Source organism: Anguilla anguilla, chromosome 2, assembly GCF_013347855.1.
Source record: "Anguilla anguilla isolate fAngAng1 chromosome 2, fAngAng1.pri, whole genome shotgun sequence".
NCBI lineage: Eukaryota > Metazoa > Chordata > Actinopteri > Anguilliformes > Anguillidae > Anguilla > Anguilla anguilla.
Window position 1 is genome coordinate 75,558,834 of NC_049202.1, and position 13,230 is coordinate 75,572,063.

Here is a 13,230-nt window from a genome sequence, read left to right on the forward strand (position 1 = left end):
TCCCTCCTGCAGCAAAGCACCCCCACAACATAATGCTGTCACCCCCGTGCTTCACGGTTGGGATGGTGTTCTTCGGCTTGCAAGCCTCACCCTTTTTCCTCCAAACATAACAATGGTCATTATGGCCAAAAGTTCCATTTTTGTTTCATCAGACTAGAGGACATTTCTCCAAAAAGTAAGATCTTTCTCTCCATGTGCAGTTGCAAACTGTAGTCTGGCTTTTTTATGGCGGTTTTGGAGTAGTGGCTTCTTCCTTGCTGAGCAGCCTTTCAGGTAATGTCGATATAGAACTTGTTTTACTGTGGATATAGATACTTTTGTACCTGTTCCCTCCAGCATCTTCCCAAGGTCCTTTGCAGTTGTTCTGCGATTGATTTGCACTTTTCGCACCAAAGCACGTTCATCTCTATGGGAGACAGAACGCATCTCCTTCCTGAGCGGTATGACAGCTGCGTGGTCCCATGGTGTTTATTCTTGTGTACTATTGTTTGTACAGACAAACATGGTACCTTCAGGCGTTTGGAAATTGCTCCCAAGGATGAACCAGACTTGTGGAGGTCCACAATTTTCTTTCTGAGGTCTTGGCTGATTTCTTTTGATTTTCCCATGATGTCAAGCAAACAGGCACTGAGTTTGAAGGTAGGCCTTAAAATATATCCACAGGTACACCTCCAATCGACTTAAATAATGTCAATTAGCCTATCAGAAGTTTCTAAAGCCATGACATCATTTTCTGGAATTTTCCAAGCTGTTTAAAGGCACAGTCAACTTAGTAAACTTCTGACCCACTGGAATTGTGATATAGTGAATTAAAAGTGAAATAATCTGTCTGTAAACAATTATTGGAAAAATTACTTGTGTCATGCACAAAGTAGCTGTCCTAACTGACTTGCCAACACTATATTTTGCTAACACAAAATCTGTGGAGTGGTTAAAAATGAGTTTTAATGACTTCAACCTAAGTGCATGTAAACTTCCGACTTCAACTGTATACAAGTTGACAGCAGTTATGGGTCAAACATTATTTCCCCAATGGGGAGCTTAATAAATCCAGCATTAGTTCTGAAAACCTCTTATAGGCCTACGTCTGACAATCAGGAAAACATATACAATCACTGATGACAAACAGGATATATATATATATATATATATATATATATATATATATATATATATAGTGTTATATCTCTCAAAGAAATTGAAAGCTGTAGGGCATAATCTCATTTATTGCCTTCATAGTATCAGTTATCAAAAACATGATTACATGCACACTATATATCAGCTTAGGTACAGAGCTAAAAAAGTTTGGAGCTACAAGTGCTCCCTGGTGACTCCTGCTGGGCTGTTTGGTTATGCATGGCAATAGCTACTGTATTTAGGAACTGTATGGTAATCACAAGGCCTATGATTAAAGCAGTGTTGTTCCAGCCAGGACAGCGAATCAGAGCTCAACTTTCTTCCTCTAGCCAGGACAGCGAATCAGAGCTCAGCTTTCTTCCTGTAGCCTGGACAACGCATCAGAGCTCAGCTTTCTACCTGTAGCCTGGACAACAAATCAGAGCTCAGCTTTCTTCCCGTAGCCAGGGCAGCGAATCAGAGCCCAGCCCTGTTGCCGTTGCCGAGCCAGTCAGAAATTGTGTTGTTACTGTGGATTACTGTTTGTAGTGCAGCGATGGCTGAATAAAAAGGCATCCTGTGTGGTTGTTTATTACAGTTGAAAAGAGAGTGTGGTGCTCCATAGAGACCATTCATAGGACAGCCAATCAGAGCCCAGCCCTGGTCCTGTACCTAAGATATCCAAACAGAGTTCAGCCCTGTTTCTCTAAGACAGAGAATTAGAGCTGAGCCCAGCTGCTACAATCTATATCCACACATTTACACATTCATAAAGATGACAGAATCCATATCTCCATATTCACACACATTTATACAGCTATTAGAATCCATAACTCCTCATTCACACGCATTCACAGAGCTGTTAGAATCTATATCCACACATTCACACACATTCATAAAACTGGTAGAATCCATATCCACACATTCATATAGCTGGTAGAATCCATATCCACACATTCACACACATTCATAAAGCTGGTAGAATCCATATCCACACATTCATATAGCTGGTAGAATCCATATCCACACATTCATATAGCTGGTAGAATCCATATCCACACATTCACATACATTCATAAAGCTGGCAGAATCCATATCCACACATTCATATAGCTGGTAGAATCCATATCCACACATTCACACACATTCATAAAGCTGGCAGAATCCATATCCACACATTCATAAAGCTGGCAGAATCCATATCTACACATTCATAAAGCTGGCAGAATCCATATCCACACATTCATAAAGCTGGTAGAATCCGTATCTACACATTCACACACATTCATAAAGCTGGCAGAATCCATATCCACACATTCCGGAGGTTGATTAGGGATCCACTTCCGCCTCTGAGGCTAGTGGTACTTCCTCCAGCGGTCCCGCTCTGGTCATGAGGAGACAGGAAGTTACACGGTCAGCAAACATCAACAGAGGCGTGACATCATCACCGCCCTCACCCATACCAGCATGCCTGGTAATGAGTTAGCTCTGGGAGTTAAACAGCAGGCCACAGTACTGCAGAAGCAGAGAGTAGGTGTCACAGGCAAGAGGTCAAAGGTCAGCCAGACTCACTCAGGTGGGGATAACTCCAGAGGTAGCTCAGCACACAGTAGCCGGCCAGCAGCATGGCCACGCCTCCGACCCCGCCCCTCCGAACGTCAATGTACTTCCCGTAGTACCTCCTCCACCCTGCAAGGTTACCAGCAGACACCAGCGTGTCAGTGTACAGAGTGCAGAACAGGAAGAGCTTCCTGGGTCATGTGATTAGGGACAAGTGCAGCACAGGGAAACATTTGTGAGTCATGTGATTAGGGAGAAGTGCAACATGGGGAGAGCTTCCTGGGTCATGTGATTAGGGAGGTGTGCAGCATGGGGAGAGCTTCCTGGGTCATGTGATTAGGGAGGTGTGCAGCATGGGGAGAGCTTCCTGGGTCATGTGATTAGGGAGGAGTGCAGCACAGGGAGACCTTCCTGGGTCATGTGATTAGGGAGGAGCGCAGCACAGGGAAACATTCCTGGTCATGTGATTAGGGAAGAGTGCAGCACAGGGTAACAATCCTGGGTCATGTGATTAGGGAAGGGGGCAGCACAGGGAAACATTCCTGGGTCATGTGATTAGGGAGGAGTGCAGCACCGGGAGCATTTCCTAGGTCATGTGATCAAGGAGGAGTGCAGCACAGGGAAACATTCCTGGGTCATGTGATTAGGAGGAAACTCACCTCTGTGCACAGCAGCCACTGCCTCTCTGGGGGTCAGGAGGGATCGAGAGGTAAACCATGCAGGGAGCTCTGCCAACCGCACCTCCATCAGCACGCGGTCAGTAAGAGACCCTGCACACACACACACACATACAGTTTAATAAGAAGTGGGCCACAGAAGCTGACGACTCCTTAACCCTTTGAATAGTAGTCAGAGTTCTAGAACTCAATTTCTTTCAGTTACCAGCAATGATTGTGACATCAGCATTAGAATGTTCAGTAAAGATAACCTTACACCTTAAGATAACCTTAAGTTAAGCAAGTGCGGGGTTAGGGCAGTTTGGGAAATCCCACTCCTGCCCAAAGACAGGACGTTCCAGCTCTCCGTAACCTCGGCAACATGCCCAAAATTGCATGCTCTGTACCTTGACTTCCTAGTGCTGGGAGCTGGGTGGGCAGGGCCTTCTGCTGCACGTGCTCAGTGTGTGCTAGGGAGCGCACTGGAAGCATGGAGAGGCCTATCCCCTCATAGGCTGCTGCTAGTTCTGGCGTCCCCTCCAGTCCGAGGGGGCAGCGGATTCCTCTGCCCGCCCCCCGCTCTACGCCCCTGAGGGGGGCGTGGCTCCCTGCCAGAGACCCACCACCAACACCCAGCCTGGCGGTTCCTCTGTCCTGAGTGGCGGTTAACATGGGCAGCCTGGCGGTTTCTCTTTCCTGAGTGGCGGTTAACGTGGGCAGCCTGGCGGTTTCTCTTTCCTGAGTGGCGGTTAACGTGGGCAGCCTGGCGGTTTCTCTTTCCTGAGTGGCGGTTAACGTGGGCAGCCTGGCGGTTTCTCTTTCCTGAGTGGCGGTTAACGCGGGCAGCCTGGCAGTTTCTCTTTCCTGAGTGGCGGTTAACGCGGGCAGCCTGGCGGTTTCTCTTTCTTGAGTGGCGGTTAGCGTGGGCAGCCTGGCGGTTTCTCTGTCCTGAGCGGAGGCTAACGTGGGCAGCCTGGCGATTTCTCTGTCCTGAGCGGAGGCTAACGTGGGGGTGTGGCTGGGGGCGGGGGCAGAGGCACCAAGGGCGGGGGCGGGGCTGGTGTGGCTGGAGGTGTGGCTGGGGCCAGGGGCACCAGGGGTGGTGTGGATGGGGGTGTGGCTGGGGGCAGGGGTTTTAGGAGCAGGGGCGGGGCTCCTGCAGGAGAACCCCTCTTTAATGTGCTCCCACACGCTTGTCTTGGTCCAGCCCCGGCCGCTGCTGCTCCCCGTTCTCAGAGTCAGCTGATCAGCGCTCGGGACGTCCTCCCAGAACCTGGTCCTGGCACGGGGCGGCCTGCGGAGGGCGCCCTCCGCCACCTGTATTCGGGCCACAAACGGATCCCTGGATGAGCTCTGGGCCGTGGCGCCTCCTCCAGGCGACGCAGGGAACTGCGCCGAGCCCCGGCTCCCCTGTGATTCGGGAGCTTTCGGTTTGATCGGCGGCTTCGCGGGGGAGGACTCCCGCCCTGGCGTAGCGGCTTTGCTGGGGGCAGGAAGTGGGGCTTTAGGGGTTTCTGCGTAGGAGCCAGGGCCCCCCGCTGCCGTGGTAACGGGACCGGGTCTCTTTCCTGCCAGTTCGGACGGGGCGAGCGTGGCGCCTCGGACATGCGGGTGCTCGACCGGGGGGGCCCGCCCTCTCTGAGGCTCCGCCCCTTCCGCTCCCCCGCGGTTCTGCTCCTGAGCTTTGACCTTGACCTTCACGCCGCTGCCAGGAGGGACGTCCTGCGCCTTGGGGCTCTTCTTATTTGGGCGTGCCTTCACCCTCTCCCCCAGGCCTGCCGCTCCAGGCCGGGCGTCGGCCGTCGTCCTGTCCGGGGTACCGCCCGCCTGCCCCTCCCGTTTGGCGGGCAGCTTCCCGGGCTTCTTGGCCGAGTTCCGCCCCGGAGCCGAAGGAACGGCGCTCAGCCATTCAGGGGTTTTTGTAGCCTTGGTAACAGGTGCCATTTTGCAGTGAGTAATGTGTGATTTCAGCCTCTTGAAAGAACGGCCACAAAACGGGCATGTTTCCGTTGGACCCTTTTCTGACCGCTCATCTGATTACCAAAGAGAGAAAAACAAAATGGCCGCAGATTGACAACAGGCACTAGGTATATTTTGCACCATCTCAATCAATTTAATTATCTTCCCCTATTCAAAGACAAAAAATATTTAACACTTTAAATGTGATTGCAATAACACTGTTAAACAATTAAACAAAATAAATACTGCACAGATAAGCAATACAAGCATCCTCTTTAAAACAAAACAAAAAAAAACTAAATACCATTATTTTACTGGTGAACCACTGTCGTTTTTTAGAATAGCAATAAACAGCAGCTAATGTAAACGACGATAGGAGTATCGTCCCTATACAGCCTACAGGCCTAGAAGGCAGTACGACTAGTACCGTTACTCTCTTCTCATTCAAATGAGCAAGTACACATAACACATGTTTAGTTTACTGTAGCAATATGTAACCTGCAAATATTGTACCTACCTGGACTCATAAGTAACAGCTAGCCAATCAAAAGAAGGTATTCAAATATTCCTACTTTTTACTAGAAAGAAGTCTGGGCGTTGCGCCCAGGTTTATAAAATATATACAAGTGTATGCAGCCGGAGGGCACTGCCGTCTTGTTTATTAACCTACTCAGTGAATTCACTCCTGTAAGGTTAATGCTAGTTTATCTCGCTAGAATGCTATCTACACGCTGTCTACTCCTGGTTCGGGGTATTAAGATTCTTAAAAGGTTGCAACCAGGTCGTCAGATGGCTTGACTTAAATTGTCTTATATAATTACACAATCATATACAAACAACAGTGGTGCACTAACTACAAACCATGTGCGCACATATTGTGACTTTTCTTGCCAAGACAGCTATGTAACGCAAAGGCCCCATCGAGAGGTAGCGTAAACAAATGCCTGACTGCCCTGAACAAAGAATGTCCACATTAAATGAAATAGCATATCATTTATAAACAATGTGTACTTTTGGTAGTTAATGTATACGTGGCTCCGGGTGGTCTACCGTAAAAGTTTGGTCATTTTGGTAATTTAGGTGTCTGTGTCGCGCCTGCTTTCGGTTCTAACGGCGCAAGCGCTGCTGTGAGCAGCGATGTGTGGAGAGACGGGGTTTGGGAACGCACTACACACACGAACCCCATACGAGGGCTTGACGTGCCTGCTAACAGTGATAAGGGCGTATTTCCATGACCGATTACAGTTGTGAATTATTGCGAATTATGTGGTCGGTGACGGTTAAAATGATATGCAGAATCAGGCCGAGGCGGGAAAAATTAGTCCGCTTCCAGCGACGTTACGTTACGGCTGCGGTTAACGTTATTTAAACTAAGTCAGTCGGAGTCGGATAAAGGTTAATAACTTTTTATGGTCTTAGTCTGCATCTAGTCATCAGGTTTCCACCTAATAACATTGGTTTTCATTTGGCTGTAGATATACAGTACGGCCAAATATGTTGTTTTTCTTCGTACCTGATTGGGCTTGTAGTTTGTAAATGATTAAAAATAGCTAATAAAGTTAACGAAGTCAGGCAACTGGTTATCGATGATTAACACCTGTTTCTTGAGACTAGCGTTCTAATGCGGCGGTAGCAACCTCTTGTAAAATAGCAGGTTGTCAGATGGTTTATGTTTTATATAAAATTTGAAGGTACTGAAGATCATATCGGTTTCCGTCACGATTACAGGGCTTTATTTTATTCGTGCTGTCAAATCACGCTAATCCGCGCCCTTTTGGGTAGCTAGAATAGATAGCTAACTAGCTAGTTACTAAACTAACAAGCTGATAAGTCTGTCCGTGGAACTGTGCAAACATAACATTGATTTAGCATGGCAGCATATCAGTTCACGTTTTTCTGACAATATGAGATGACCTACCAAAGCCACTTAATGTATTTCATTAGCACTGTGTAATGATGTGTTGGGATGTAGCCTGTGCATGTGGCTCGTGGCTTTAACGGTGAATCAGGATCGATTTCGCCTGGAGGTGCGGAAAGTACCGCCTCCCAGAAAAGCTGGGTTTTGACAGCTGAGCGCGCCTGTAACTTCGATGTGACAGCAACGTTAACTCGCCGGTTCTTCAGATGTTAACCGAAAGCAGGTGGGTTTCTTTGCTTTCACTTGGGTGGGTAATGTAAAATACCGCTTAATATACAGGTAGTTACACTGCAGCTCGCTGGCTAAGGCACGCCAGTGTCTGTTTTTGTAAGTGCTTTTTGGCAGCGGTTATTCAGTACAGCTACCCTGCTGCATGGAAACGCGTTTCTGATCGTTGCGCTCTCAGATCGCTATCCATGGCGACCGGGCTCTTCTCTCTGACCCGTCATTTAGACTCGATATCTCGGTTGGACAGCGGCATTGACATTGAATTAGGTTGGTACTGTACGTTAAAATCAGCCACATTGTGTGTCATGTTGCTAAGATACCACGATCTCACGCTTTTGTGTTTAACTGTAACCTTAAGGTTTTCTGTGAGTTTGCCTGACGCAGCGGCCCCTACACGCTGTGGTTTCACGGCTGCTGCGCACGCACTGGTCAGCTTGCTTTCGTATTTCTACATTGATTGCATATTCAAATTCCATAACATTTGGTTTTGGGTTTATTTGTGTGGTTCTAATAGGGACTGAGTTTTAGCGGTAGAAAATGCAGATCCTGACAAGGCATAATTAAAGGAGTCAACACCATATCTGGCTACATGGCGTTAAGGTGAGTGCCGCGCGTGCAGACGTTCTGGTCGCTGTGTATCGCTGTGTACTTGTGGGTGAGCTTAGTGACGTGGGATTAACGGTGCGTGTAAAAATAGCTTTCCGGTTTCCAGTGACTCAGTCGTCCTGCTAACGGTGGTTAGCTGGCCTTCGGCCACCACTGTTCATAACTGAGGTGAAGAATAAGGGAGCTGCTTCCCCAGCTAAGACAGAAGGACACAGAGACACTTTGTGACCACGCCCCCTGTCCTCTCTTTCCAATAGGAAGCGCCGGCTGAGCTGTGGGAGTGAAGACGGACAGGTCCCACCCTCTGCCAAGAGGTCAGGTGGAGGCCAGTCCGAGCTGACTGAGCTGGGACGTGAGGTGTGGGACTCAGAGGTGAGTGTACCCCAAATGGTGTACCCAGTTTCCCCCCCTGTACTGCCACCCCCTGTGCCCATGTAGCCAAATTCTGAAGTTTGGATCCCCAAACTCTGATGTTCTGAATACCAAATTCTGAGGGTCTGATCCCCTAACTCTGAGGTTCTGAACCCCCATTTGTGAATTCTCCGCCTTATGTCAATGTCCCACTCAAAGATGTGTCACAGGTAACAAGGGGAGGCCACGTCTCAGACTGTAGTGGATTAAAAGGCTCCCAGCCCAAAGTTTGCCCTGCAAAAATGAGCACACTACAGCAGAGGTTTTTGTGGAGTGTCCGATCCAGAGTCACTTAGTGGCGGGGATTTTTAGAGTGTCTGCATGGAACAGAGTGCATTTCTGCCCCCACAGGAAAATTAACTGCACGAGCAGCAGTGTAGCATAGTGCTAACTGAGCCTGTAATTCCAGTGTAGCATAGTGCTAACTGGGTCTGCAAGTCCAGTGTAGCATAGTGCTAACTGAGCCTGTAAGTCCAGTGTAGCATAGGGCCTGTAACTCCCGTGTAGTATAGAGCTAACTGGGCCTGTAACTCCCGTGTAGCATAGAGCTAACTGGGCCTGTAACTCCAGTGTAGCATAGTGCTAACTGGGCCTGTAACTCCAGTGTAGCATAGTGCTAACTGGGCCTGTAATTCCAGTGTAGCATAGTGCTAACTGGGCCTGTATTTCCAGTGCAGCATAGTGCTAACTGGGCCTGTATCTCCAGTGCAGCATAGTGCTAACTGGGCCTGTAACTCTAGTGTAGCAAAGTGCTAACTGGGCCTGTAACTCCCGTGTAGCATAGTGCTATCTGGGCCTGTAACTCCAGTGTGGCGTAGTGCTAACTGGGCCTGTAACTCCAGTGTAACATAGTGCTAACTGAGCCTGTAACTCCCATGTAGCATAGAGCTAACTGGGCCTGTAACTCCAGTGTAACATAGTGCTAACTGAGCCTGTAACTCCCATGTAGCATAGTGCTAATTGGGCCTGTAACTCCAGTGTAACATAGTGCTAATTGAGCCTGTAACTCCCATGTAGCATAGAGCTAACTGGGCCTGTAACTCCAGTGTAGCATAGTGCTAACTGGGCCTGTAATTCCAGTGTAGCATAGTGCTAACTGGGCCTGTAACTCCAGTGTAGCATAGTGCTAACTGGGCCTGTATCTCAGAGACTGCAGGTTCAGCTCACAGCTGGGTATCTTCTATTGCACCCATCAACACCAGTTCAGTGAAATATGCAGCTGTGTAAGTGGACTGCTTGTAAGCTGTGAGATGTATGTAAGCTGTGAGATGTATTTGCACATTTCTGTAAACCACCCTGCATACAATAGCTGTGTATATTTACTCATTGCATAAATGAAAATAAACCCCGTGATTGCCCTCCTCCTCCTCTCTCTCTCTCTTTTTTTCTTTCCCTCCCTTTCTCCATCTCCCTCTCCCTCTCTCTCTCTCTCTCTCCCCCCGTCCAGTCCTCCAGCAGTGACAGCAGTGCTGTCAGTAGCCCCGAATGGCCAGCAGGGGGCAGCACAGTCCAAGGTGCAGATATCGGGGGGCGGAGCCATTCCAGCCCAAGCCCCACTAACCCCGCCCCGTTGCCAGAGGAGTGGGCCCCCATTGGCCAGTCCAACCTGGGTGCCTCCTACAACCACATCAACCGCATTCTGCGGGAGGCGCACTTCAGCAGCCTGCAGACTCGGAGCCACGCCCACGCCACATGACCCCGCCCCGCCCTCGCACCCCACCCCACCCCCTCACGCCGCCCCCGCCCTCCTCTCCACAACTTCCTGTGCCCATCATAATGACTTCCTGTCCACCGCTCATCACTACAGTGTCCTCTCAGCTTGTCTGGTTTTCTCAGTTCATCTGTGAGTCGGGTTGTGTAAATTTGCAGCATGGTGAACTCTCATTGGGTGCTAATTCTGTCAATCAGAACTGTTGGGTGGGTCTTGTGTGTGCAATAATTAATATTCAAACATGCGCAGTCTTTCACACCCCTTCACACCTTTGAGTTATTATAATTTTGTTTGTCCAGCTCAGTTTTACTTGTTGTCTGTAAAACCCAGCTTGAAAACATTTTTGTCTTGCAGTGAATTTGATTTAGAGGGTTAGAGAGTTCAGAAATAAAGGCAAGTGGCATTGGTGGCATCACTTGGCCAAAAGGAGAGAATCTGGGCATTACTCGGCCAATAAGACAGGATCTGGGCATTAATAGGCCAATAGGAGAGAATCTGGTCATTACTCGGCCAATAGGAGAGGATCTGGTCATTACTCGGCCAATGGGAGAGGATCTGGGCATTGCTCGGCCACTAGGAGAGAATCTGGACATTACTCGGCCAATAGGAGAGGAGCTGGGCATTACTCAGCCAATGGGAGAGCATCTGGGTATTACTTGGCCAATGGGAGATGATCTGGGCGTTACTCGGCCAATAGGAGAGGATTTGGGCATCATTTGGCCAATGGGAGAGGACGAGGTATCCCTCACTCACAGGTGTGTTTATATTGTATGAGGACTCAGATTCAGTACACAGCCAGCTGTCTGTGTGTCCTGAGGGTGGTTGAATGGCTCAGTTATTTCTGTGTTAATGCCAAACAGGGTCAGCCACGTTGAGTGTCTCCTTCTCTGTCCTGTAGAGGGAGCTAGAGTGGCTGGGGATCCCTGCTGCTCTTGACCATTGGTGCATGTGGCACTTTAACCAGCAGGGGCACACTTTCCCTCTGCCCTTCATTCTGGGACACTGTGATTCAGGCATTATTGCAGCAGGTGCTAAAATAAACTGGAAGAGCACAAGCACACGTGTCTGTAAAAACCGAACGCGTATGACCATCATGCATTTATTAGTGAAACGTTTCAGTTGCCCTGCATACACCTCTTATGCCAGGGATACTCAAATCTGGCCCTCAGGACCAGTAGTACTGCTGGTTTTCATTCCTCCCCTCTAAGCAGGGACTGATTTAAAACCTGACGCACTAACTGAGTATAATCTGGCCAATCAGTGACAATATTGGACTATGGACTATCAGGCATAAGATAAATCCAGCAGTACTACTGATTTTGCAGGCCAGATTTGAGTATCCCTGATCTATGCTAAATATGAAGGATTTAAAAATGTAGTCGCTGGCTTAAATTTGTTTATAAAAGTTTAGGAATAACCACCATGAATGTTAGTTTGAACCACTCTTAGACTGAAGGCTGTAGAGGTCCAGAGTAGAGGTCCACAGTGATGTCATAGTGGAACTCTGGAGTTGAGGCCCACTGTGATGTTATGGTGGAACTCTAGAATTGAGCTCATGAAGGCTTATGTATGGACAGCCAACAGTGCCATCTTGAACATCTTGAAAAATATGCCTGATCACAGTCATATTTGACCTGTTGAAATTGCAAAAACTGCCATGTAAACGAACAAATGAACACATCCATTTTTGATGTTCACACATTCATTTTGGATGTGCTAACATTTGATGTTTTGAGGTGATTAAGATGTATGGAAAGGCAAGGAGAGCTTATGTTAAGGGGTACATCACAATCTCTTGAACGTAACTAACACAGGACAGAAACACGCTCCGGAAATGTCATAGCCGTGACACATGCCTTGATGCCAATCTACACACAATTTCTACATTGGTATTGGCTGAGGTGCTTTTAAGTGTGTTGACGCAAGCAATAATGTGAACAGGTCAAAAATAATTGATGAGACATATTTTAAGATATTTTGGCATCGATGGCTCCATACTCATGGTCACGTCTTCACTGTGATGTCACAGATGCCCAGATTCAGGGTACAGTGCAGTGGTGCATTCTGGGATGGGATGGGATCCAGAAAAATCCTGTTTTCTCTCCCAGACTCCTGCACATGCCAGCCAATGGCATACACGTGTGTGTGTGTGTGTGTGAGAGAGAGAGAGCATGTGTGCAGAAGGGTTGGGATTTGGGGTTTCTCATTGAAGAATACGTGCTCTGATAACCAATGCCCATTCGCTGCTTGGCCAAGCTTCGCTCACTTAATGTACCAATCCCAGCCCTAAACACTGAACTGAGGCTCCACCCATAAAGAGCTGACCTTTGACCTCTCTGGGAGTGGTCACTCCTGTTTAGGCTTATCTCTACCTGAGCCCCACCTCCTCCTGAGCCTTACCTCCTCCTGGGATCACCTCCTCCTGGGCCCCACCTCCTCCTGGGCTCACCTCCTCCTGGGCTCACCTCCTCCTGGGCCCCTCTTCCTCCTGGGCTCACCTCCTCCTGGGCCCCTCCTCCTCCTGGGCTCACCTCCTCCTGGGCCCCTCCTCCTCCTGGGCTCACCTCCTCCTGAGCCTCGCCTCCTCCTGGGCTCCCCTCCCCCTGGTCAGTGCTGTTGGCCCTCTCCGGACACTGTGGTCCAAATACTTGCACAGCTAACAAAAGAAAGACTTGAGCCCCATCCTTGTTTTTGTATGTGGAACTGTACATTCAGGCTCAGTAGAGTTTACATTTTTAAAAATTTCACCTCTTGCATTTGAATATTAAAGTGTTGTTTTTTAAATTGTGTAGTTGCTTTTCCATTTTTAACTGCTCAGTTTAGTACTACATATGTTTCTCTCACTGTAATCATTTCACCAGACACGCGTGCACTGCTACCACACACACACCCACAAACATGCATGCATGCGCACAGACACACACACAACAAACACACATGCATACATGCACACACACACACACACACAGATCCATACGAAGAATTATGGTCTCAGATCTATAGGAAGTAGAAGTGTCTCCAGTCAGACTGCACTACACTGTCTGTATGAACAGCCACAGTTTAAT

At 48.4% G+C, this 13,230-nt stretch overlaps 2 protein-coding genes across 5 annotated transcripts; one reads left to right on the forward strand and one right to left on the reverse strand.

Annotated features, from left to right (window-relative positions):
• Window positions 1–1,208: 1,208 nt before the first annotated feature.
• On the reverse strand, window positions 1,209–6,422 carry si:dkey-21c1.4 (proline-rich protein 36). Of its 2 annotated transcripts, none has more exons than XM_035405415.1 (5): window positions 6,342–6,422; window positions 3,740–5,365; window positions 3,336–3,446; window positions 2,689–2,805; window positions 1,209–2,500 (listed from the first exon to the last, which is right to left on the reverse strand). In XM_035405415.1, exons 2-5 carry the CDS (start codon window positions 5,274–5,276, stop codon window positions 2,472–2,474), a joined length of 1,794 nt encoding a protein of 597 aa, XP_035261306.1. In that variant the 5' UTR covers window positions 5,277–5,365; window positions 6,342–6,422; the 3' UTR covers window positions 1,209–2,471. The 2 variants fall into 2 exon arrangements, with proteins under 2 accessions (XP_035261306.1, XP_035261305.1); XM_035405414.1 differs by lacking the exon at window positions 6,342–6,422 and adding an exon at window positions 5,809–6,298.
• Window positions 6,413–12,949, forward strand: si:dkey-21c1.1 (protein FAM104A-like). Of its 3 annotated transcripts, none has more exons than XM_035405418.1 (4): window positions 6,413–7,432; window positions 7,952–8,037; window positions 8,301–8,415; window positions 9,902–12,949. In XM_035405418.1, the coding sequence occupies exons 2-4, from the start codon at window positions 8,027–8,029 to the stop codon at window positions 10,148–10,150; spliced, it is 375 nt and encodes a 124-aa protein (XP_035261309.1). In that variant the 5' UTR covers window positions 6,413–7,432; window positions 7,952–8,026; the 3' UTR covers window positions 10,151–12,949. The 3 variants fall into 3 exon arrangements, with proteins under 3 accessions (XP_035261309.1, XP_035261307.1, XP_035261310.1); XM_035405419.1 differs by lacking the exon at window positions 6,413–7,432 and adding an exon at window positions 7,443–7,704; XM_035405416.1 differs by lacking the exon at window positions 7,952–8,037.
• The last annotated feature ends 281 nt before the right edge of the window (window positions 12,950–13,230 follow it).